Source organism: Chaetura pelagica, unplaced genomic scaffold, assembly GCF_000747805.2.
Source record: "Chaetura pelagica isolate M959 unplaced genomic scaffold, ChaPel_1.0 scaffold90, whole genome shotgun sequence".
In the NCBI taxonomy this organism is placed as follows: domain Eukaryota; kingdom Metazoa; phylum Chordata; class Aves; order Apodiformes; family Apodidae; genus Chaetura; species Chaetura pelagica.
Genome location: NW_009953496.1, coordinates 12,753,239 through 12,780,044, shown reverse-complemented (window position 1 = coordinate 12,780,044; position 26,806 = coordinate 12,753,239). Strand labels below are relative to the sequence as shown.

At 34.9% G+C, this 26,806-nt stretch overlaps 1 protein-coding gene across 1 annotated transcript in view; it reads left to right on the top strand.

Annotated features, from left to right (window-relative positions):
- Positions 1–26,806, top strand: part of SNTG2 (syntrophin, gamma 2) — a 132,516-nt gene that overhangs the window by 29,681 nt on the left and 76,029 nt on the right. Inside the window, exons 3-7 of the mRNA XM_009999251.1 lie at positions 2,700–2,756; positions 2,853–2,910; positions 11,547–11,590; positions 11,708–11,749; positions 25,277–25,364. Coding sequence (XP_009997553.1) covers positions 2,700–2,756; positions 2,853–2,910; positions 11,547–11,590; positions 11,708–11,749; positions 25,277–25,364 — 289 coding nt within the window. The remainder of the gene's footprint in view (positions 1–2,699; positions 2,757–2,852; positions 2,911–11,546; positions 11,591–11,707; positions 11,750–25,276; positions 25,365–26,806) is intronic.

Sequence of the window (26,806 nt, the reverse complement as noted above, 5' to 3'; positions counted from 1 at the left end):
GAAATTGAACAGGAAACACCTTGCTCAAAGGGGGAAGAGGGTCTTTGCCCAAGAGATTGAGTGTATTCCCTGTTGTGTATTTGTTACCTTATCACAATGTTGTCTCTTACAACCATTTTTGCAGTTTATTTAGTTTGTATGTTGTTTTTCTCAAATCACAGATTTTAGTCTTTTTAAATAACCCGGGTACTGTCACTATGGCACAAGGTGCCCAAGTACTAAGTAGCAGCTTTACCTCAATTGCATTGTGCTTAGGAATCTTTTAGCTAGCCCATTTGCATGTGCTTAAAATACACAGTATTCTTTTGAATAGTTTAATATTTTTAAACAAGTTTTTGTGGCATGTCAAATCATTGCCTTATAAATGTTATTATAACACTGATACTCTGTCATCAAGGTGGAACTTTCGTAGCAAGTATTGATGTAATTTGATAAAGTATTTTCTGTCACTCTTTTCCCGTTTAAAATCTTCCATGAGAGAATGGATGGTCATTGCCAGATTTCTGTTCACCTGACCTTAGAGCATTGTAATGTAATGAAAATCCATGCCTCAATTTATATGTTTTTAATATATGTTTATTGACCTATAATATTGACCCAGTATTAGCTTTCTTCTGAGCTTCTGGAATTGTACACTCTTCATTTTTTAAAAAAATTCAAAATCAGTAACAAAAATCTATCTATAGAAAATGAAATGTGATGTTTGGTCTGACATGACTTCTAGTCATAGGAAATTATATATGATCATGAGATTGAAATTAGCGGTGTAAGTTATCTTGATTATGACACTTGATTATGTGCAGCTTTTGGCATTTTACTCTGCAGTTTAAACATCTTTAAAAGAAGGAAGTTGTCGCATTTTTTTAAATGTTGCTCTGATTTAAAAAGCTGTTATGTAGGAAATTTTTAGGTAGATGTTTAATACCTCCTTTCAAAGTGTATTTTAAAAAGAATATTTGAAGGTTTGTAATAAGCAATGCTATGAATTATGAAATTATATAGGTGTGTGAATAGGTTGGGTTTTAGGGCTACAGATTCAATTGCATAATTAATATTATTATTTGAACATTATCTATCAATCATATATATATATATATATCATACAAGATGCCAATAAATAATACCTTGCTTATCTTTCATTAAATGGCTAAAGCTATCCAAGTAGTGGTTTTGCATTTGTTTTACAATAATGCTAAAGTAATGTCAAAATATTTATTCCATCATCTGTATGTGATAGGATATATTGGGATAAGTTGTTGACAGGGTGAAAGTATAGATGGAGAGAAACATGAATTCAATAAGCAGACAGGATTTATGTCATACAAAAATGACTTTTGGGAATGAGTGACTGAATTTAAAGGTAGAGACATATTCCAATTCAGATTGGATTTGAACTTTCTCAGAGCTTATGATAATATTGATCAAAAGTTTTGATGCAGTTCAAAAAGAAGAATAGAACCTATGAAACAATTTGAATTATCACAGATTTCAATAAAGCTGAATTATATCCTCTGAAATTGCATCATATAAACCTTTTGATATAAATCGGGTACCATGTGTCGTAATATAATAGTTTTCCATTTTTAGTACAGGCTGCTGTAGTATAATGTTTATGGGAACAGAAGACAGAGATTTTGAAAAATGGATTAAAGTATTAGTAACTTTTTAACCATATGGATTAGTTTTACCGTTCTAAAATGAGACTGAAATTTCTGATTTATTGTGTTCCCCTTCCCCCTGTGTCAGTATGAATGTATGTCTTATAAGGTGTTAGAAAAAAAGCTAAAAATAACTTCTTAGTATAAGACGATGGGACTGACTACTGAAATAAAAAATTACATTTATCTGAATTGGTGAAATCATAAAATATGCCGTCAAGAAGTATACATACAGGAGTAATCTCATATATAATTTCTGATCTACAGAGAAAGAGAAAATATATGTTCAGGAATTACTCTGAAGATGGCATTTTATGCAGTACTGTTCAGCATGTTGCAAAAAGACTCCCCTCAACTCTACAATTATTGTCAAAAAATGAAATGCTATTATTATGTTGTCAGACACCAAGACTTACACATTAATGAAATGTTGAATTCAGCACACTGCTAAATATGTGATAGGTTGATGTGGAAAAATATTGATAAATGTTTATCTTCTTTATGCATTTAAACCTGAAATGCAAGAATGTAAGCATTTGAAGCAGAGTATCAGTAGAATTCTTTCGGCATATGCTGCAAAGAATTGGTATAGGTCTGAAGACATGGATTAGAAAATATTGGTATTTGTGATTAAAAATGAGAATAAATATTGTGCATACATGGTAGTAATTAAAGAAGATACATCAGCTGTGAAAATGCACATCAAAGCTCTAGTAATTTTCTCATTAAAACATGTGTCAAAGCAAAAGCATGCAAAAATTTCTCTATAAGAAGAATATCACATCATCGATAGAAATATATACCACAAGCCTACATGCACAACTCACACACAAGCTCTGCTTTCTGTGGTAAGGAATTAAGTAAGTACCTATAAATCAGTGTTGAATGGTACTTCAGAACTGAATTTGATTATTCAGATTGTAGAGCACCTTCGAACATTTTTTATTTTTTTTTTTAAGTAACAACAGTTTAGAAACATATGATGTGCTCATTCAGAATTGTGTTTTCACCTAAATTTATTTTTTCTGCAATTTTTTAAAGCACAGAACTGTTACACTTCGTAGACAACCAGTTGGTGGCTTGGGCTTAAGTATAAAGGTACGGAGAACTTCTGATTTCTTCTTTTAATTTTCAGTACAGCTAGTTCACTTAATTCATAATTGAGATCTCATGGTTAATACATATCTTTTACAGGGTGGTGCTGAGCACAAAGTGCCTGTCGTCATATCAAAAATATTTAAGGACCAAGCAGGTAACATAATGTTATTTACTTATGCAGTACTGTAGTATAGACGGGTATTTTTAAAATGCCAAATGCTCTTAAAACTGAGAATTAAAACATATATATGGCTCGTTCTTTCATCCTCACACTATCTTTAAGCCTTTCTATAAAAGTCCAAATGGCCCATATGCCTTTCTATTCAATTTAAAATCGATCTTTTTAAGTGTTTGGGACCTGCACTTGAAATTTTACTTTGTTTCAGAAATTTCAGAAAACATATTTTTTTACTGCAGTAAAATAGTTGTGTTACAAACAAAATACTTAAAGTTACATCTGAAAACAAAACTATGATATAGGAATTCTACTGATGTAATTTAATGATCCAGAGAATAAAAAAATACAAGCAATTCTTTTTTTCCCCTACACACTAATTAATTGCTATGCAGTATAACTGACTGTGTGTAGTTGCAAGCAGAGAATGATTTGTAATGTTTATTATGGTGATAACACAAGATCTAAATCAATGTAGTCTAAACCCTGAAGTATTACGTTGACATTTATCTAACAAAAGGAACTTAGGCAGACCACATTAGACTGTGAATCGATCTTGGCAAGTTGGCGAAGTACTCTGGAAAACAAAGGGGCCCTTAAATAAGGAAAAGCAGAACTATTGCACATGGTTGGGCAGTAACTTGCAAGTGAACTAAAGATCTTAGCTGATCAGAAACTGTCATATTCTCTTCTCTGTGGGACATGGACATGGGTACTTGTTTGTTCTTTTCTTTGATAAGGCATTCCTTTACATATTTGAAGATTTAATGTGTTTCTGTGGTAAGCTTCTATATGTTTTCTGTCTTCTCTATAAACATACCCATTGAATGTGACCTTTCCTGCAAGAAAAGAAAGAGCACTGCACTGGGACCCTCAGTGTGTGTCCTACTCCTTCAAGGACTCAGAGCCATTGACCTGATCTTTTGAACTTTTGGAGATGAAGTTTGGCACCATGTTCATCCTTTTGCTTTACTAGATCAAAGACTGTGTTTTGTTGGTTTTTTTTATCCTCTGCATTTTCTTCAGTGGGTCCTTATTTTGTTTGAAATATAACCACCAACTTGGTAACCCATTATCAGCTGGTTACTAATGAATATTGAACAGATTGGCTAATGGCAGTATCTTGCCATGAAGACTGCTTTAAGTTTCCTTAAAGCATTATTTACAGCATTATTTTGATAGCATCACACATACTTACATGTATTTCAGTATAATAATTATTTTTATAATACTGTTTCTGTAGTGAGGATGGTAAGGTATTTTTATGTCAATTTTGTTATTGTATGTGGAAAAATAATAGGCTCAGAGCATGATAAATCATACCAAGAAAATAAATACATAATAATTATGGTAATATAACAATAACAACAACAATAATAATAGGAATATGAGCATTCAGATCTAAGGAAAATAATTCAGGAAATTAATTGCCAACAAGGGAAGCTATCCCCTGCACAATTATGAGGTAGTACTTTTAATCAGGGTTAATAGTGAGTTTGTATATAAAACACATATATAGAGTTTTGTACATTGTAAGTAGTTTTTAATTAACTATTTATTTGTAGAGTAACAAACACACCAACAAATGTATGGGGTCAGCCATTTACCTAAAATTTGAAAATCTCTCCTCAGAAGGTATTTGTTTTAAGATCTTGTAACATTTTGTCCAAGAAAACTCCAAAATGAGTAGAGGTTATAACCAGAGGCACTGCTGTATTGCAGTAAGCCCATATGCAGTGTTCCTGGCCGAATCAGGGAATGGCATGAAGACGCTAGACACACCAGACAAGGTATGAAAAAAGTGGTCTATATAGTATTAGTTGTGCCACTGGCATGAAGAGGAGTATCTCAGCCCTGCTTTCAGTGTGTGTTGGGATTAGGTCAGGTGAACTTAGGAGGTTCATTACAGCCTGAGTGACTCTGCGATTCATTTAGCACTGCAAATGTTCAAGTTCAGAGAGATGTGATATAAATGCTATCATGTGTTTACATCTTTCTTTCTGTTATATGTTATTCACATTTTTAATTACTAAAGAGTCTTTATGAACTTATGGAAACTAAAGATTAGAAACTATAAAACCAAATGAACTTAGAAATCTAATGTCATCATACATACAAATTACTTTCTACATATAGTATTGGAAATTGTAATTGTCATAAACATCAAGCAATTAAATTTCTGTGTTTTGTTGCAGAATTACCAAGTTAGCAATCACATTTTGTTACCTTGATGCAACTTTCAATTTTTGTGAAAATGTGTCTAATAATCTGGCAACTGCTTGAGCTCTGCTTATTTCTGAAATAACACATTGAGTCAGACAAGCAGCAGTGATGAAACACAACAATGGGTTCAATTCACTGAGGCATGATAAAAGTAGTTAAATAAAATTAAATAAAACCTGGTGGAATAGGGATAGCTTGCATTTTGCCAGTTTCAAAAAATATCCTCTCTTGAGAGCCAAAATTGTTTAAAAGCCTTAATTTGAAAGCATTTTCCCACCTTCTATGATGAAACGTGACTTAGAACTCACAATCTTCTGTATTGAAGTATCTTCTATTTTATGTGTTTAGTCCATTTCTGACTAGAGATGCTGCATACCCTGGCAGGATTGAAACTAACTCAGGACATTCAGCCACTCAAACATTCTTTGCTTCCAACTGTGCACCCTGCAAACACAGACTGTGTCCAAATATCACATCCTGGCTGCCTGTATTCAGGACCATCTGTTTGGAGGACATGGTGTCAGTTTGATGAAGGCTTTTAACAGTTTCACTTAAATTTATATGCCAAGCAGAGATGGTTTAGTATGGCAGCATATGTGGTACTTCTCCAGTAGATAATTTTTCTGTTTGTTGACTCTAGTCATTCACATGGGTGGTACAAGTGGGGTAACCAAACCTAGTCTGAGCAAGTTGGTGGGCATGATGTGAGATTTTGGTCAAGTTGCACGGCCAGGTTATATCTGTAGCTGATGCTCTTCATCCTTACAGCTGTACTCAGCTTGGCTTCATCAACCCTGGACATTCATTCCACTGAGCTAACAAGGTCAAGATTAAAGCTGACTTAAGCCCAAATGGAGGTGTTTGCATTTATGATGCAGTCAGAATGGATTGAAAACTTGTGTTATGCCTTATGTTAATGAAGGTGAACACTGAACATAAGGCCATCTTTGAACATAAGAAAGGACACATTTGAACATAAGATGTTTGAAGTTGGATGCTTTTTATTATTTGTGCACAGTTTCCTAATATCACTTACCGATTTATTCAATTTTCTTAGAATTATTTTCTATCATTAATTGTCTTTTTTTTTTGTTGTTGCCTCCTTGAGATAGGCAGGCTGCAAAAGGCAGTACCTCGTAATAGAATGGACATCTTAAGGGACTGTCACAGATCAGTCAACAAGTAAATCCCTGAATCAGGAAAGTATTCTTATTCAACACAATAATTAAGAACATACTTAAGGTCCGATGATACAAATAGCAGTCATTGTGTATTTAGTGAGAAGCATATTGGTACATTCATTCTTGAGTTGATGTTCTAGAACAAGTTATACCACTGAAGGGTTTTTTGAGGGTTAAATGCTGAAACAGGGAACTTAAATGATTGATCTAAATCTAAAGAATTCTCTCCATAGAAGGATGGAAAGAGTTGATTTTTAACTGTTCATTTACCTGAACAGGCATATATTTAAAATCAGATCTAGTAAATATTAAGATAGTAATGTTTTCTTTGTTACAATGAAATGCATATTTTTATGCATTAAAATTATTAATAAATAATTCCTGGACAGAAAAAATAAATGGGATTAAATATTTTTAAGTTTCACTTAGAAATTTTATTTTGTAGTAGAATTTATACGTTTGTTTGGGTGGTTTTTTTTAGGATTTAAGAGCTTCATCAATCCCAAACTGAATTTTACAGAAAAAATCAAGGCATTTTTAATTTGTTTTCATTCCTTTGGTTTGGCTAAAGAACAGGAACAGTGAATTAGATGTCCAGCTCTAGGTTTAGGCAGTTGCTTACATACTTTCCCAAAGTGAATCTTTGTGTATATGCACACACATATATGTGTGTGTGTGTGTGTATGTGTGTGTACGTGTGTGTCTAAAAATGTGCATTAGATTCCTGATACTGAATAATGCTTTTCTGTTCAGTGTGTAAAGAAATTGTATTCAGAGGGTGTATTAATGATCAAATCCTTAATCCATGCAAAGAATAGCTATGTTAAAATAGAAAATGTTTCTGGAAATTGTATGAAAGTTATATAGGTTTCTGTGACTTACTATTACCTTTGGATGTTGCATTTTGTAGTTGATGAAACAAAAAGCTACATATAAAATCTGAAAAAAAACCCCTACCATTATTAGAGAATAATATAATATGTTTACATTCAAATAATTTGTTCAGGAGATAACTTTCTGAAGTCCCTCTGAGGAGGGATGTTTTGCACATTGTATTTGGAGCTTGTTTTTACCACAGTACTTTGATGGAGAAATTGGAGAAGCAAGGAGCTACACAGAAAACATTTAATGATAGCAAAGATTCCCATTGCATTGAAAGATACTAATTAAATCAGAGTAAAACACATTCAGGTTACTTTGGGGCTGAGCAACCAAGAATCATATAAAAAGTTTGATAGAATGAGCTAATGCAATGTTACATGGAATAATATAATAAATTTAATAACATCCTTTGACAATTTCTGAAATTGTCTTTTGGTCTTTTCACTGTTCTTATATTTCCCTTACTAGTTTCTGAACTAAAGACTTGTTAGGTAATTTAGGAACTACATCTCTTCTTCTCTTTTAACTCATGTAAAGCACATATTTTTGTGACTTTTGGCATTTCCCTATAGTCTCCAACTTTGTTTTCCAGTTATCACCTTTACAGCATTTTAAACTTTTTGTCACACTGTAATAGAATTTAATGCAAACTTACATATTTTGGAATAAAAGATTGAAGAATTGTAATTTATTTGCCTATTCATAACTTGTCTACCTTTATATTATGTTATTTAGCTCAGAAAGCTTTTTACTTGTGATATTAGGGTCATATGTCTGTTAGAGCTAGCTTTATGCCTTAGAATATTGCAATTGTGTAAGCAGATTATTCTTCATTTACATTGTTCTACATTCCTTTGTCAACTTATTCACCAAGTGATAAATTAGTTTTAAAATACACTAACTATATTCCTAGAAATACCACAGTTTTAAAAAGCTTTTCACTAACTCTTAATGGAGTGCTATTTATGCTTGGCTAGTAGAACCCTTTTTAAAAAAAAACAAAATACAACTTATTCATAGTTATAGCTATTGCTTTTGCTTCTTAATTCTTACTATTTATTTCTGAATTCTGTCCATGTAAGATGCATTAATATTTTTACTTAAGTTTTTACACCCAAGGGACTTAATATCTGTGCTTAGGCAAGTATCCCAAGTAATAAATGATAGTAGGGAAGTAGCATTTTCAAAGTTTCTGAATACACTTTTTAATCAAAACACATCTCATTAGCTTTTCTTATAGCCACATCTTAGTTGTCACGACTTTTCTTACAAAGGCAAAATTCTTAAGTTCTTACACTATGAATATTCCTTTCCCCACTCCTACTTTGAGAATTAATGTTATTCTATAAAGGCAAGATAAAATTATGAAGAACTGATTTGCTGGATATATGTAAAACTGGAACTATTTTTCTCTGGTAAGAATTTACCATGAAAACCGTTCCTGTGGGCTCTCTCTGCTGCAACACATACAAGCTAATATGAGCTATATTAGGCCTCTTTATTAGTTAAAGAACTAACCTGGTGTGTCTAAGTTTCATCCACTGAGTTCATACTGTAACATTACTTGTTTGGAAACACCTACAAGAATCACATTATCAGTTGGTCTGACAGAGGATTGATTCTTACAATGTGTTGAGCTTCAGTGACCCAGTCTTGTGTATACTTAGAACTAGAAGTGACTTCTTGACTGGTTGATACATTACTTTTTTGGAACGTGAAATTATCTATTTTATTTATGCAGTGAAATACTTATGCATATCTTTAAAGTTAAGCTTATGAACTGACACATCCGTGAGGTCAATGCAACTCGTGCTTTAAACAGCTTGTTTTTGTGTATCACTAGTCATGTCAGAGAACATAGTACCTGGTAGATTTCTTGTGTGGTTCAGGAATTCAATAAACATTCAGTGAAAATACATCTGGCAGTCAATCTTGAAAAATTTAGACATCACTTCACAAAGAGTCTGTTCAGTAAATTTACCATTTTGCAGTCTAGCAAATTTTGGAAAATGGAATACAGCCCTTCTTCAACCCTAATGGATAGGAAAAAGAAACAAGGCAAAGCTATAAAGAATTATTTGTTCTTTTCCCTTCTCACTGAGTACAAAATAATTTTCATAGTTCATGGGTCTGATGGAATTGTTTCTCAATGACCAGAATGATGGGTCATTTGCTTTAGGAAAAATTTTTCAAGTCTATTAATGCCAAAATAAGACTTTTTTTTAACGTTTGTTTTTCTATCATTTCTTCAACATAAGCCCCTTTGGGTTTCCCTAATGCTTTCCTTCTATTTCAGCATCACTTGTGAATTTAATCAGGCTACAGCATTTAATCAATATTAAATCTTTTTAAAGCTAATTAACATGTAGAGTAAAGGTGAGGTAACACTAATGGTTGTAACACACACTTTGTTTTCTTTTACAGCCTGGTACATTTCTACTTATCGCTACTTCATGCTTATTTTCTTTTCTAAGTCTTTCCTTGGCCATGTTCAGTTCACTGCTACTAAAATGCTATTTGAAATAAAACTTCAAGAGGCATATTGGATTGTAAAATATTGTATTTACTGTTTCTCTGAATAAGTTTATGTGCTCCTTGATATCCCAAAGCTCTTAAGTATTTTGGTTGTAGTACTAATTCATTTTACTCAAAGTAACTGAAAATTGCAGCTCGTCCTTTCATAGACACTTTTGTATATGAGGAAGTGGGAGAAAAAGTCCTCCATAGCTGGGAACATTTTACTTACAATTAATAATTTTGTTGTCTATTTATCAAATAACTTAATGAAAACACTGATAGATGTCTTATCTTCAGGTTTAAGATGTGCCTTATAGAAACAAACTTCCTTTTTGTCTCTTTTCAAGGAGTTTTTCCAAACACTTTGTTTCTATTATACCTGTTAACTATATTGTAACTTCTGTGTTGTAGAGACGTCCTCTACAGTTTTTTTTGTGGAAAATATTTTTATTAGAACTAATAATTTTTTTTTAATGTATTGACAATTGGCTAAAACAGAAGTGTTCCATCACAAACTTGAAAGCATAGTTTGCCAGAGCACCATCACTGGCCAGGATGGCAGCAGCCATGGAGGTGTCTACATTATTGGGTTAGTTTGCAGTACAATACACTTTTGGAGTAAATCACCTGATTGTCCCCATTTTCTGTGTTTTGTTTCAATTTGCAGGGTATTTTGTATCGACCACGTAATGTTCCGTCTCTCATTTGCTTACCAGGACGGCTTTGATTGTGTGTAGAGGCTCTGTAAGCAGGATATAATAATGGCTTTGTGCTCTTAAGCTACAAAATGTATTGCCTGACACATAGAGTCAGTAGCCGGGGATATCGCAGTGCTCATCATGCCTGTGGGATGATTGATGAGTCTTTGCTGGCCTGGCAGACAACAGTCAGGGGGAAAAGTTTAGCTTCCATAAGAAGTGGGGTTAATACCTTCAAAACAACCTATAGCAGGGTATTCAAAGTAAATAGTGAAATCTTTCCCAAGTACCGATAGAAGTATGACTAATGAGCTGGTTTCCATCTCTCAAAGTGCTATCTTTGTTAACATATTGCATTCTCCAAAACCTCAGTTGTGACCCTGTAAGATCATATATGACTAATATGCCTTATTTAGTAATATCAATCTTTGCAGAATCAGAGCATTACTTTGAGTTAAGTAGTAAATTCCAAGAGATAAACATCTTCAAATTCCACTAAAAAATAATTTAAAAATAAAATTAAAGAATACACCTCAAAAATGCCATTGTTTACATCTTCAGAATTTTTTGCAGCTTCATTACATTATTCCCATTAACACTGTAAGGCAGTCAACATGCAAATTACAGGCTGGAATAATGCATTTTATTACTCTCAGGAACAAAGCTAACTCAAACTTCATCTGAAAGACTTGTATTAAATTCTAGGCACAGCCTCTTTAATTATAGCAGTCCCTGTAAATTTGTTCAGGGGAAAGGAATTGCTAAGTAGTTTCAGAAATTCCTATTTCCCTTTTGTGGAAGACTAATGAGAAGTGTGAATCACGCTTTCCACATAATTTAATGAAATCCTTCATTAGTAATCAATGACATTTGTATTGCATATTTAATAAGTTCTTTGTGCATGGGAAGTAACTCACTTAATTTGTTTAAAATAGCTGGAACTCTGTTACCTTTACAGGATGAATACTGATTGCTATGCCATCTGTATTTTAGAACCAAATCAGTTTCAAATGAAGGTTACAAACAACATGCTAAACCAATTGCTGAAAGGCAGTATAGCATTATTTTCCAGTACGACTTTACATTAAAATGTACTCCTTCTGTAATCCCACAGCTGACCAAACAGGAATGTTATTTATAGGAGATGCAATAATACAGGTCAGTAAACATTCCTTTTTTTTCCACAGATATTTGTTTCATCCTTGCTGTTATATTTATTTCATTAAGAAGCTTACATATTATAAATAATTTTCTCCCTATTGTATCTGTTTTTAGGTTAATGGTATAAATGTAGAAAGTGCTACCCATGAAGAAGTGGTAAGTTGTTCCACTTTGATTTTTTTAATAGTGTACAGAATATGCTGTGTCCATATTATTCTGTTTCTAGCCTTGCTTCAGATGAGTTTACTCTTTTCTACTATAAAGACACTGTGCTACAGTCAGGTTGTTCATATATGTGATTATAAAAACTTAATGCCTGTTAGCATTTCTTATAGTTTCTGTAGTCTTACTGTAACTCTTCTTCGTAGTAAGATATATGGACTTGTGGCAGAAATGTGCTATTCTAAAGTTGAATCTTTGTCATTTTTTTTAATATAAGTTTTGCATCCCTTAGATAAAAATAATAATTTAAAGCACAAAGTAAGGCAAAAATGCAGAGTCCTGGGAGCTTACCTCTGTTCCATTCATCAGAGTGCAACTGCTCTTCCTAGGATAGGGACTGTATCAGTTTAATCAATGAATGCATGATTTTTTTCCCCTGTAAACTGTTCGCTGGGCTGTTTGACATACAAATTTAATAGAATGCAAAGAAAAAATTAAAAGGTCTTTATTATTTAAGAATGAATGGTGAAAATATGAAAAATGTACATTACCTTTTTATAATGCTACTGTAGATATCAGAGTGTTCTTTGAGTGATCACAGTTATTTCAGGGGTTGCAAATAAATTGAATAGTCTTTTATATATCAACGTATATTTATATATATAACATATGTATATATAAAATGTGTATATATAAGGTATATGTGTATGTGCACACATACAGTCTTTCTGGATTGTACATTTAGTATAGTGCTTGGAACTGGAATTGCAGGTGCTCCTGAAAGGTTCACCTGCCGTTGTGCCAGTTGTATAGATGTGGTGCTTGAGAATATGTTTTTTATGGTTGAACATGGCAGGAGTTGATGAACAGGTTGGAGTTGATGATCTTAAAGGTCTTTTCTAACCCAAATGATTCTATGATTCTGTTTTCTTGCTCTTTCTCCTCTCAATGAGTAGGCTAGGAGTGGGCAAGAAGTTGGAAGGACATAAAGCCAGGACAGCTGACCTGAACTGCCAAAAGGGATTTTCACAGAATCACAGAACAGTCGTGGTTGGAAAGGACCTCTGGGATCACTGAGTCCAACCATAAAAAGAAAACATAAAAAAAAGGAAGAAAAGAAATAAACACAGAATGCACAACCTCAGCCAGTGATGTCCAGTGATAGGACAAGGGGCAAGGGGTGCAAACTGGAGCATAGGAGGTTCAATATGAATACCAGAAAAAAATTCTTCACTGTGAGAGTGACAGAGCACTGGAACAGGCTGCCCAGAGAGGTTGTGGAGTCTTCTTCACTGGAGACATTCAAAACCCGCCTGGACAAGTTCCTGTGTGATGTGCTCTGGGTGATCCTGCTCTGGCAGGGGGGTTGAACTAGAGGATCTTTTGAGGTCACTTCCAACCCCTAAGATTCTGTGATTCTCTGATTCTGTGATTCTGTTTCTTAAATCACCTCAACATCACACTCTGTTTCCTGGAATTGCCATGTGTTCAAGTAATGCAGATGTAGTAATGTGGAAATACGAAATCAATCTCTGTAAAAATTGTATTGCACGTGTAGAGAATTGTGTGTGCATTTTTCTGACGGAGTATGTTTTATCATGGGAAGCCTAAAAAAATATGAAATAGGATGATCAAACAAAGTCCTTGTGCTTCCAGAGAGATGACAAATCTTAGGGAAGTGTCAGAGGGGACAGAAAAGGAAGAGCAGCAGGAAAGCTTGGAAAATCTGTTCCATTGACTTTTTGAAAGACCTTTTCCTGGTGCCTTGCCTACTCACACTGAAGTAACTATTAAATAAAAAAAATGTTAAAAAAATATAAAAACTTATTATATGCAGTTGACTCAGCTAGAATTAAAGTGGCCTGGAGATTTGCTCATAGTAGAACAGCAGCCCTGTTATTATGTTGGCGAGCCAGAAAAATTAAAATGTGTTTTTCACCTTGCATAGGTGAAAAAGATCTGAGTTCAATTTCACTTCTCTCAGGTGCTAATTTGCAGTAAATATTCTGCATCTCAGCACTTCATAAAAATAAAACTTCATAAAATCATCAAATTATAATATAACACTAAAATTTTGGGGGATATGTGTGACTAGTGGAGTCCCACAGGGGTCGGTACTGGAACCGGTGTTGTTCAACATCTTCATCAACGACCTGGATGAGGGTATAGAATGTACCCTCAGCAAGTTTGCTGATGACACTAAGCTGGGAGGAGTGGCTGACACACCAGAAGGCTGTGCTGCCATTCAGAGAGACTTAGATAGGTTGGAGAATTGGGCGAGGAGAAACATGATGAAATTCAACAAGGGGAAGTGCAGAGTTTGACATTTGGGGAAGAACAACACCATGTCCCAGTACATGTTGGGGGCTGAACTGCTGGAGAGTAGTGTAGGTGAAAGAGACCTGGGGGTCCTGGTAGACAGGAGGATGACCATGAGCCAGCAATGTGCCCTTGTGGCCAAGAAGGCCAATGGCATCCTGGGGTGCATTAGAAAGGGTGTGATTAGTAGGTCAAGAGAGGTTCTCCTCCCCCTCTATTCTGCATTGGTGAGGCCACATCTGGAGTATTGTGTCCAGTTCTGGGCCCCTCAGTTCAAAAAGGACAGGGAAGTGCTTGAAAGAGTCCAGCGCAGAGCTACGAAGATGATTAATGGAGTGGAACATCTCCCTTATGAGGAAAGGCTGAGGGTGCTGGGTCTCTTTAGCTTGGAGAAAAGGAGACTGAGGGGTGACCTCATCAATGTTTACAAATATGTAAGGGGTGAGTGTCAGGGGGACGGAGTTAGGCTTTTCTCGGTGATGACCAGTGATAGGACAAGGGGTAATGGGTGTAAATTGGAGCATAGGAAGTTCAAGGTGAATATCCGAAAAAATGTTTTTACTGTGAGAGTGACAGAGCACTGGAACAGGCTGCCCAGGGAGGTTGTGGAGTCTCCCTCACTGGAGACATTCAAAACCCACCTGGATGAGTTCCTGTGTGATGTAGTCTAGGTGACCCTGCTCTGGCAGGGGGGTTGGACTAGATGATCTTTCGAGGTCCCTTCCAGCCCCTAAGATTCTATGATTCTATGATTCTATGATATACACTTCAATCTCACTGTTTCTAGAAGCTCTAAGAAATGTGATTATTTAATCACTGAATGCATCTGACAGTATCCCTCATTAAGAAGCAAGTTATGATATATGTTTGGTCTCCAGTGTCTTGTGTACAAAATTACAAAACTCACATGCTTTAGAACACATTTTTTCATTTACATTTGCACCCTTTTGCACCTTTACTGTGCTTTTGTAAATTATAACATTTAAAAGAAAGGTTTTTAAAAACAGAGTAACACATTATGGTACCTGTGTTAAATATATACTTAAATATTTCAGAATTTCTGTAATGTGCTTTTGGAAATCAACTTTCTTTGAAGGTCTAAACATGCTAAGAAAGCATCCAAAATTTAGTTCATATTTCAATACTACTATTTTACCTCCATCTATTTCACTATCACTTAATCCCCTGCATTAGAGAAGCAGCAGGTGCTCTGGCATTATAAGCAATTACAATGTGCATAATCTTTTGAACACAAAAGCAGAATTACTGTAATTAAAACTGATGGAAGAGTTCAGCTACCTGGCACAAAAGTAGCTATAGACAGAACGGAAGTCTTTGTTAAGCTACAGACACAACATGTGACACTTCTTAGATAAAGCACACAGAGAGTATGGCAGGACAGTTATGGTTTTAAGCAATACTTCCTAAGGGTAAAAGGAGTTGATATTTTAAACAATTATATATATACATATATATATATGTCTCTATTAACCATTTTAATTTTATATTTTTTTAATTTATAAATATTGAAAGACCTACAAAGGATTTACAACAAATTATGCTAGCCTCTTTAGTCATAAATACTGAGCACCATGGAGGGAGACCAAATTTTTAAGCTAAAGGAGGGTATTGGAATAAGAACAGAAGGGTGAAAAATATCCATAGGTAAGTGTGGAAGGTATTTTACAGGAATGGTAGGAGAAGAAATTACCTGGTTTTGAAACAGAGATAGATTCAGGAACAGGCCTGGAAGTTGTCCCTTTTTATCCCTGGCAGTTCCTAGGAAAACCTGTCCATTCTTGCTTTCTTGGATGCTTACATCCTGTCCACTATTGTATGTCTTCATTTTTTGTCACTTTGCTGGTGTTCCACTCTGGTTGAGCTAGCTTCTCTGTAGCAGTAGCCCTTCACTTCTCCTTCCCTCACCTTTTTTTGCCTATCTAAACAATTTTTTGTGCTTTTTACTAATTCACTACCTTATATTGCGTGACCCTCAATACTTCATCAGGATCTAAAGAACTATGAAGTGCTATATAATCTAGCTTAATGTTATTAAGAGGACCAGGCTGCTAGTTATTAAAGTATTAATGTACACCCATGAAAGATTGAATAAATTAATGAAATAAATATGTTTGGAAAAGTTTTTACTTAATGCTGTTAACATAAGTGTAACTTATTTTAATTTGCATTTTCTAAATTTCCTGAAATTGAAAGGAAAGCATAGGTCTTGTAGAGGACTTACACCCACATAAAATTAACTTATTAATAAAAATTTTGCTTTTCTGATCATAAGGAAGAATAATAAGTCTCCTTCGAGATCGCTGTTTGAACTGTACATAAGTATTATTTCTCTTCAAAAAGTCATTAACTTAATGGAAGTGTGATCTGAACAAGTGAACAGGCCTTGTAGCTGTCTATAACATTTCATGCACATATGTTTAGCCACTGAATTGAAGCTGGATGATGACATTTGCTCTTGTTCCTTTTTGTAGATAGCAGATGAAATACTCATCAAGCAGAAGTATATTCATACATTTTGAATTGCATGTAAGCAAGCACAGTGCATCAAAACTAGTAAAGAACTGGATCAGGAAATCAGGATTGGGTTTGCAGGTTTTTTTTTTGTCTTATGTGGTATTGGCAACAAACAGTCTAACAAAAAAATATAGCTCTTAATGAAACAAATATAGCTCTAGCTGTAATCACTACTCTGAGGGAAGAGAAACTAATTCTTCAGAAGACTGTAACATGTCAATGAGATTTGCATAACATTCCCCTCATCAGTTAGAATGATTTTTTCCAGTACAGGGAATGTGTTGAATAAAGAAATATACTTTGTAGTGACCCATGCTGAATAAATATTGGCCCGTACAGTAGTACCATTGCAAGGAATCATGGCCTGGGGTTCAGATATGGGACTTTGCCTAACGCAAATTTCTTTCTGATGCATACTGAATATTACAGATAATCTGCTGTTTTATGGTGGTAACAGCACTTTCATTCTTGAAGAGTTGTGAAAATGAAACCATTAAAGAATGATGTACTGGGGTATTATTAAAATGAAACAGTGCTGGCTTTTGTCCATAGGTATTCCTGTTATCCTAGTATGTTCTTCTACATACAGAATAAAAGAGGATTTTTAAATTTATTTTCTAGGTTCTCCAGTTCTTTAAGCCTGAAATACTGAACATATGCATGATTAGTGAAGGGTTGAGGTTGAGGTTCTATAGGTCTGTAACTTCCATTTTTGTTTCAGCTGTGAATGTGTAGACAATAAAATCAGTTCTTGGTGCTTCTTACATTTAGTCCTATATTAACTTGGATGTCTGTGAAATGCCTGTTAGGCTAGGAAGACTTAGTAGAAATGAATCATTGTGAAATATTTGTTAAAAAAGGAAGAAATGCCCAAATTGTCAAAAATTTCTAAATCAGAGACTGCAGCCTATGACCAGCTGGGCTTGATAAGTTCAAAAGCTTTTGGTTTGGCTTTTGCACTCAATAGCACAAAACAGCCTTCATTAAATATTGTCTATCATTCAACTGAAATTGCCTTCATCATCATTCCATACCACTGCCAGTAGATGAAGTTTTCTGACTGATAGCTCTCACCTCAGAAGCACTGCTAGACAGATAAAATCCTTTTCTGAGAACTTTTCAGGTATATTATGAATACAAGTAACATTGATGAAGACTGAAACAGTAACGGCTTTGTGAAAACCTGCTTTTAGTCTTTTTAGCTCAATCTATGTCAACTGGAGTTTGTATAACCACAACCACTTAACTGTCATCTAGAAAGATTTTCAAATATATTTGAAGAATATGAACCTGCAAGATTAGACTGCTCCAGCTTGTTTGTTTGAAAAGATCTGCATTTGGAATAGAAATGTTTGTATTTCTACAGATTCTAATTTCACTTAAATATACCCATTTCCAGTCACGTTCAGTCATATATGTATATGTGTGTTTGAACTGCAAGTGGCACTTTGATACTATAGTATGTGTTGTTGACATAACAGATATATCAGTAATCATTTAACAGAGTTTGAATCAAAGACTTGTGTGGTTGTTTTCTGGTAATTTGACATTTCTGCCTGTTTTGATTTTTTGATACCTCAGACAATTGTTTCTCTTTAGAAGTAATGTGTAACAGTAGATGAACAGTAGATGAGCAGTAAAACATATTGTTTATTCTAAAGTTATGAGTTCTGTGACTTTGATTTCTTTTCAGTTATAGCACATTGACAACAGTTGAGGCTGACCTAATTTTCCAGAGAGAAGTCCCTGTAATGTTCCCTGATGTTCTTGGAATTTTTTTAAGGATGGCGAAACTTACTTTCTCAGGGGTGGGTAGTAGTTAGCTTTAATTCATTTATACTTCCATTGCTTCGGGGAACAGCTTATTTGCCTAAGAGCAGATTTTCCAATACACAATATGTATCAACATCTTCTATATCCATATATTTATGCAAGCATTGATTTGAAGTGAAACACAGACTACAATGTGTAATTATATAGAAAAAATAATGTACAAAATACTGAGAAACAGTTTAAATCATTTCCTTTTTTGTCTTTAATTCCTGATAATTATGTCATACAGGAACAGTGTTATTTATTTAAATTGATAAAGAAGCTTTGTGGTTAAAAACCATCTTTAATTGTAGACACAAATAAGAGAAAAATGCTAATTGAGTGAACTAAGAGAAATTGCAGTGCAATTTAAATCTGTGAAAATTTCCTTAAGCTGCATTTCCTTGATAAGTAGGGGAGGGGATGGGGGGGCACATTTTAAAACCGATACTAGATAGTTTCTCAGAGATTAGTATTTTTTATTTTTTAATTGGATGATGCACGTTCTCTATGGTTTCAGTGCCCAGTCTGGAACATACACACTGATTGCTGTCATATATCCACCATGATAGGTGGATTCCTCAGATATTCGTTGAGACAAGGGGACTCGTTGGTAAGATGTGAATGTTAGCAAATCTATATGAATATAGTAGGAGGAAAAAAAACAAACAACACAAACAAACAACAAAATCAAGCATAAGGAGAAATGGGAAAACCACCAGTCACTTTTCTGTGTGTTTTGTCTCCAATTAATATCTTTTCTGCCGTTGAATTTGTATCTGATTCTTTGACAAACAAAAAAAATTATGGCTTCTCTTAGTGTATAGTGCAGTTGTTCTCTACTTGCTTGATTTTTATATTCTTATGACCTGTGGTAAAACCTTGCAGTGAACCCCAGCTCATTCTGAAGCACAAGAATATAATGAGAAAGCTCATATATTATAGCAAGGAGTGGAGCATCACCGAGGTTTGGGTGCAGAGCTCATGGTGCAATAGAAATCTTGTTCATGGGTTCTAGATGTCTCAACTACTCACTGACATCTGTACCAGTAAGATATATCTGACAAAATACATATGCAGCCCAAATTGAAGAATTGAAGAACCTGCCCACCTAAGAATTTTCTTTTGTCTTTCTGTATTTTTTTCTGAAGTATAAAATCTATGTGTTGTGTTCAAGGAAACTGCTTCAGCACGATTTTCATGTGGAAAAGTGCTGGGTTTAATGGTGAACTTCACATAGGAGTCATAATTTAATAATCTATATTGCTCATTCATAATAATATTAAACACTTACCTATCAGGTTCTTGAAAAAACATGCCCATTAAGGGCTATCGTTCCCTTTGTAACTGTAAACTTGCAGTTAAATTTTCTGTGTCTGCAGTCATGCCATTTTCCTTAGTGTAAGCCTTTTTAATTTACAAGTTATCATTAATAACATTATTGGTAAATATAACATTATTCTCTGTATTTTTCTGGATAATTTTGAAATGTCCATGCATGTTTGATGCTGATCAGCTCTCTCCTTTTTTTGTTGCTTGAGGACTTTATATTGCAGTTGAGGGATGAGAGTACGATACTTCTGTCTATGGGTAGTATCAGAAATAGTGCAGTACTCTGTGGTTGTCGTTACTATGTTGTAGCAGTGACAATGTTCTGGACAGAAAATACTTAATAAAATAATTTTTTGCTTCTCCTGTTTTCTCCTATACTTTCTCTCATTTTTTTTTTACTTTTTGTTCATTGAACTATATTGCATATTTGCAAAACAACAGGTAAAAAACAAGGCTCTGTATTCTTCAACAGTGGAGATCAACTCCTGTCACAAACATCAACTCAGCCTTTTGTTTGTACTTTCAAGGCTGTTGCCAGTTCAGAACTTGCTAGGTCCTTTGCTTTCCTGTGGGAATCTTTCTACTCCAGGCCCAAGGAGAAGAAAGGAGAAAAAAGGAGATAAATTGATCCACATACTCAGGTTACAGAACATTACAGTAATGATCTGTCATAAAAATGCTGCCCTGAATCTTTCATCTCATAATAGGAAGAGGCTGAGTGAATTAGAAATATACTCTCAATTAAATACATGTATATGTGGATTATCTTCCACTAGCCATATAGAAAGCTAATAATTTAGTTATTCATCACAGTCTGAGAAAGTAAAACCACATACTAACATGTATTGCATGGACAGATTTTCAAAAAAGGAGTGGGTTGACTCATTATCAATATTATATCAAGTTGTGTAATTGATTCTGTAATTTGATCAATGGATATGAAAGCTACAGATCTCTTCTGGCACATACACAAATGTCAAAGACTAGTACTGGGAAAGTAGTGAAGAGTAAGGAAAAGCTATTTGAATCATGGTATATAACTATACAGGGTATCTGTTATAGATTTCTATAAAAATAATTTTAGATCTGATAATAGAATAAGATAGCTAAGTGAAAATAGAAAAACTGGAAGAGTGTTGCAAATAACGGCAGAATTCATAAACTGACTGTTGTTTTCCAAGCATATTCATATAAATTGTTTGGACAGAAGTGCTTCTTTTAGAAGAGCAGCAAATTAAGCATTAAGGAAAAGAATGTTGCTCACTGAACACTTCAAAGCTAAGAAGATAAGAATCAGAAGTGTGTATTGGAAACCACTTCCTAGTTGACCAGTGGAAAAGAGGCAAGTGTCAATGAGTCGTTCTTGAACTAACATAATTCTGCTTCATGGTTTTCCAATACTGTTTGCAATCCAATTTTAAACTTTTTTAAAGCTACTTTGCTCCTGCTGTCATTTTAAAGAATTCTTGTACTGCGAGGTCTCTGTTTTTCATGCATCTTCCTTGCCTACTCATAGAGTTGAAAATTAATATTAACTCAAAATTTACTTCCTCCTACTTCAGAATTTTTGCTTCAGACTTTTAGTCTGAGTTAGGTGGTTAATATTAAATGTTCATCTTGCCCTGGTTTGAGCCAGGATGAAACCAATTTTCTTTTTACTGATGTTTTTTCCTTCAGTGCACTCTCAAGCAGCACACTTGCTGAAAGTAGCAGCAAGTTTTCCAGCTGGTGGGCTGATAATGCCCAAATGTTTATAGTTACTGCTGAGAGACCAAGGACACTTTGCTCCACTTGTTGAATGTGCTGCTTCAGACACTAAAGGAGCAGGCATGTCCTATCTGCAGCCCTCCTGTACAGAGGAGCAGACTAGAGAGGTGGTAAACCTGGCCAACGAGAATATTCCATCCATAAATGTGACGGTATAAATTCTGGGATTATGGAAGTCAAGCCCTCCTTCTTCTTATTCCGTTCTCTTCTGGCCATGGCTGGCATCCGTGGAGGACTCCATCTTTCCATCACTATTGATCCCTAGGCATGTGCATTCCTGACTCTCACAACTCTCCCCTCAGCTCCTGTCTCTCTGCCGCTCTGTCTGGCAGCTCCGGGACATTTCAGGACTACTCACAGCTCTGAAGATGCTGTGGGAGTCACTGGGGCTGGGGGGAGGTGATAGGGGGTTTATACATTCCTAAACATACTTGCGTATATTTGTACATATATTCTTTATCATTACTATTTTAAATCCAGAAGCCTCTCTCCTTGTTCTCTCTCTCCTTTCCCTGCCTGGTTGGGAATGGGATCAAGAGCATTGTTGTCACTCATTTAATTACTGATCCTGAGTCAAACCATGACACATCTTCAGATGCAAGATAAGATCAAGCCAGATCTAGCTTCAGATATTTTGAGATATAAGGTTATCATCCAGATTCTCCTTATTTACAGAGAGGCACCTGGAGGTGGTGACTCATTTTTATCTTAAGATTTTTACTGATTTCTAGAAAAAAATAGTAATGACTGCTTTGGAGTAAATTTTTTAAATAGCCAAATGTGACGTTGTGACTTGGTTCTCAGAGTAGATCTTAGCTAAAGGGCCATATGGGTGAATTCATTCATCAAAGACATGCTCCTTTTCACTTTAATACCTGTTATGGTTCTGATCTATAAAAAGAGAGAACGTGATTTAAACAGTCAAAACCCTGTCTAAGTTTCTGAGCGGTGTAAATATTAATGTTCAGGTATGTTTAAAGGTTTAAGGTAAGCCACAGTAAACACCAGGCTCTAGAATTCAAAAATAATGCACATCAGCTACTAGTTGTGCCATTGACTTGCCTTGCCTGAGTAAGGTATATAGGATTTCCCTAAAATGGGTTTTGACAGTACTAATGAGGTAGCAAAGCACATTTGGTTTTCCTAAAATATGTGTTACATTTTTCTCTGTGGACTCTGGGCTGAAGTGAGATCTAGAAGTTCCTATTTTCATTTTTAACATTCTCTCTGTAGCATTCTTGAGAAATGCATGTGAAAAAGAGAAGCAAAATAAACCCTGGCTTGATGAATACACTTAGAGATATGCAAAATCTGTGAAGGAGAGCCAGCATAAAAAGCCAGTTTTTCCTTTGATGCCCTTTTGTCATACACATGAACACACAAATAAGTGTTTACACAAACAGTGGCTGCAGTAAATGTATTTAATAAAATAATAATTAAAAAAAAACAAACACTCACTTTTACAATTGTCCTTTTATATTAATACTAAAGTAAAACAATGACCCAACAGCAAATTTTACTCCAGAGCTACTGGATTTGTCATTTTGGTCTTAATGGACTTATGCAAAAACTTCAGCACCACAGAGCAGTGCATTATTTAGTAACCTTCCATATTTTTAATACTTTCTTGTAGGCACTGTAATTGATTTATTTTTTTCCTTAGGGTGTATGTGGTTCAATACTACTGTCTCTTCAGACTCTACCTAGGAATACAAAGTAACTCCAGGAGAGTATGACACAGTATTAGTATCTTTTAAGGTATTACTGCTTGTTACTTTTAAACCAAAACAGTAAGGACAGTTCTGTCCTTTTAAAAATATAATTTTAAATTAAAAAAAAAACAAATTTCATGCTCTGCAGTAGTTTCTAGTCTACTGGGGTGTTTTGTCTGTTTTTTTTTTCCCATACAGTTTTTTACTGAATTTCTCTTCATAATATTTGACTACGATCTTCCAAAAGCACGTTTGGCAGTATGTCTGGCAGGCTGTTGCCATTCATCTCTTGAAAAATAAAAATGTTTGTGTGCAAACATTCTTTGCTTAATTAAAAGGAATACTGTTCATATGCTGTGTTTAAAATCTTGTTATTCCAAAGCCAAAGAATTAAAATGGTTCACATTTGTGGCTTTTTGAAAAAGACAGTTGTGACTACAAAAGTGACTAGAACAGTAGGTAGGTAGTGCTAGCTGTTGTATTTTTGATAGTAAATCATTTACATGTGGATTGAGCCTGTGAAAAATAGTGAAAATGCTTGTTCCTCAAACTCTCTAATCTGGTCAGACTACCTGTTATGTGCTTTCTCTGACCTTAGTGAGTTCTTCCTTCTCCCGTGCAGAGCTGGCAGTCCTACCTTAAGGTATGCAAAACTTTATCATTCCATCCCTGCTCTGTGGCCAGTAGTGCTACTGCAGATTGTTAGCAATGGGAGTCATTGTTTGATGGACTGAAAGGTGGGTAAGGAGGATAGAGGCAGATACTGTAAGTCTTTATTAAGTATATAGATGTTACAGGTCCAGCACACAGTAAGATTTCAGCAGCAGTACTTTATATGGGTAATCCATATCTCTGCTCACTCAGTCAATCAAAGCAGAACATATCCCTGTCCAGATGGTATTTTCTTCAGTATTAGTATTGTGGCTTTTATGGTCAGTTCTCTTGCTCACTCTTTCCTAGCATGTTTTTATAGCCTAAAATTCTTAGCCTGTGTGACTGCTTACTTGATTTCTTCACCCGTCCTGAGTTTTCATAACCATCAGGCATAAACTCAGTATTTTTCTGTGGGTGTGTTCATCAGTCACTGGTGACTTGGTTTCAAGTACACAAGAGGAAGAGTTATGTTTGAGGTAATCCTTCATCTCATGATGTTGGCCCATCTGGAATTGTGCTAGAATAGCAGTCTGAAGCAACACAAGCACCAGCCTCCTCCAACTACAACATTAGAGCAATAAACTTATCTACATGAGTTGGTTTGCTGTAGTTGCTTTTCTGCTCCATACATGCATGGTCTGGCTGTGCTCAGATGAGAGACCACAGGCATTAGTGTCCATTTGTGACAAACAAGATTAGGGCTGCAGACCCTTTATGCAGGCCACATGCAAACCTAATGCAATGCCTATTTCTTGAGTGTTGTGAATATGGAACTGGGGAGCACCTCTGCTTTGTAATAGGAGTTCCATTAAATATGGTATTTGAAGTTATTAATTTCAAAAAGCTATTTTGTGGTAGTGTGCTATACTTTTAATGAAATTCTGAGGTTTTAATACCTGTGTTATACACATATGTGTGTGTACATGTGTTCTCTCCTGGTTAGTAGATTCTTACAGATAATGAAGACAGTCACAAAACCCAAGACTAATGTGTCACCTACCTGAATCCAACCAAATATTTAAGATCCAGATATTACATATTTCTATGTGTTGGCTTGCGTGTATACACACACTATTAATGTATATACATAAAAACACATTTCTCTGCTATCCTATAAAAATATAAAATTGATTTGTTTGTAGAATTTATGTTCAGCTTGTATATAAAATTGAGTTGCCCACCAAATTATTTACTCTGATCCATTGGTCTTACCTACTCTTACCTTTTGTTGATGTGGCTTCACCCTCAATATATTCTTCATTCCCAGTCAGAAATGTTCGTATTGAATTTCTTATAGATCAACAGAGCTGCTGATTTCATTTTAAGTAATGTGCTTTCCATGACAGGTCATTCTTTGGTTTAAAGTAGTTGTTATTTGTCACACTGACAGGTGCACCTACTGCGAAATGCTGGCGATGAAGTTACCATCACTGTTCAGTACCTCAGGGAAGCTCCATCATTTTTAAAGCTCCCATTAGGTAAGAGGAAATTAACAAATAGGAGTAATTTGTTTTCTTCTCTGCAGTATTCTTGTAATAAGATGAAAGAATGAGGAATTAAATTCTTGAGTGTTTCAGAGAAATAGAAAATTGTGTGTGCATTTTATTGCTTAAAACATAAGAACCTAATGCATAGTGCATGACTGTAAACAATAGCACAGACTGCTTCTATATAGTTTATTCAAAATAAAATTGAAAACCTCATTAAATACAGTACAATCATGAGTGATAGCTGAAAGTTTTTCTACAGAGGCTTTGCCTGAATACAATAACATAGTCTTTACAAACATGTGAACCATACATTCACACTGCAAGGTATTTTCAGGACACTTACGAACGTACAGATAACATTAATTGTGCATATTTAATACATTTCTTTCATCTTTTGGTTATTTTTGTTAGGGAGCGGAATTGCAATATGACAACTGAGCACGTAAATTTTGGTTCTTCTGCTTAGCAAACACAAGTATTCAAGGTACTCAATTGATATCAATGTTGCAAGTAGAAAATATATCAGCTTACTTAATCAGACCAAATCTTATTCCACCACTTTATTTTACATATTATTATCTGTGCAAATTAAGCAAAACAGATTTAGAATATGTCTTGTTCTGGGGATTTAGGTAATTTGTGCTCAACTATTGTTTTTTCTTGATTTCTGCAGAATCATAAGTCTCATATATCTAGCTCTTGTCATTAGAACAGTGACTGTCAGTTCATCTAGATTCTTATGCCTGTTAAAAGCAAACTTGGTGGGCCTCTACTAAACTGAACATTTAATGCTAAAACCTTTATTTAAGCTCCTACTGCATACCGTTTCCATCTGAAAATGGAATGTATATTTGAAGAAATCTTACATTTACATTTGAAGCTCTTTGTCTGGTCATTGTTCCCTATAATGAAACTTCAGATTTTGTTTTTCTACTTGTCCTACTGGGCCATCAGATAACCATAAACTAATGTCTATAATGCATTTTGTGATGAGAAAATAAGTAAATAAGGTGTAGAAAATTATGGAGGATAGGTCTGCTTTATGGTCATATACTGCATTTAAGGAGAATACCAGTGGTGGGACAAACCACCTCATTTCAAGAAAGGCTTTTCGTAAGACTGTGCATGGTAGAGAATTCTGGTCATGAAGCATCAGTGCTGCTTATAACAAGCTAATTTGAAGTACCTTAGCCTTTCCTAGCATCCCATAACACTTAGACATATGGTCCCCTACCTTCAAACATTTGGTTGGACCAGCTGCTGCAGTTGTGTCTTCCTTTTAACCAGTACGATTACTAAGTACATCATCAGGAATAACCTCTGCCTCTCTGCTTCCTTCTCCCTTCCCTTCACTATCTCATGCCATGGCCAGCAAAAGCACAAGATGTCACAGCAGGGAAATACTTGTCTACAGTTCTCACCACACTCTT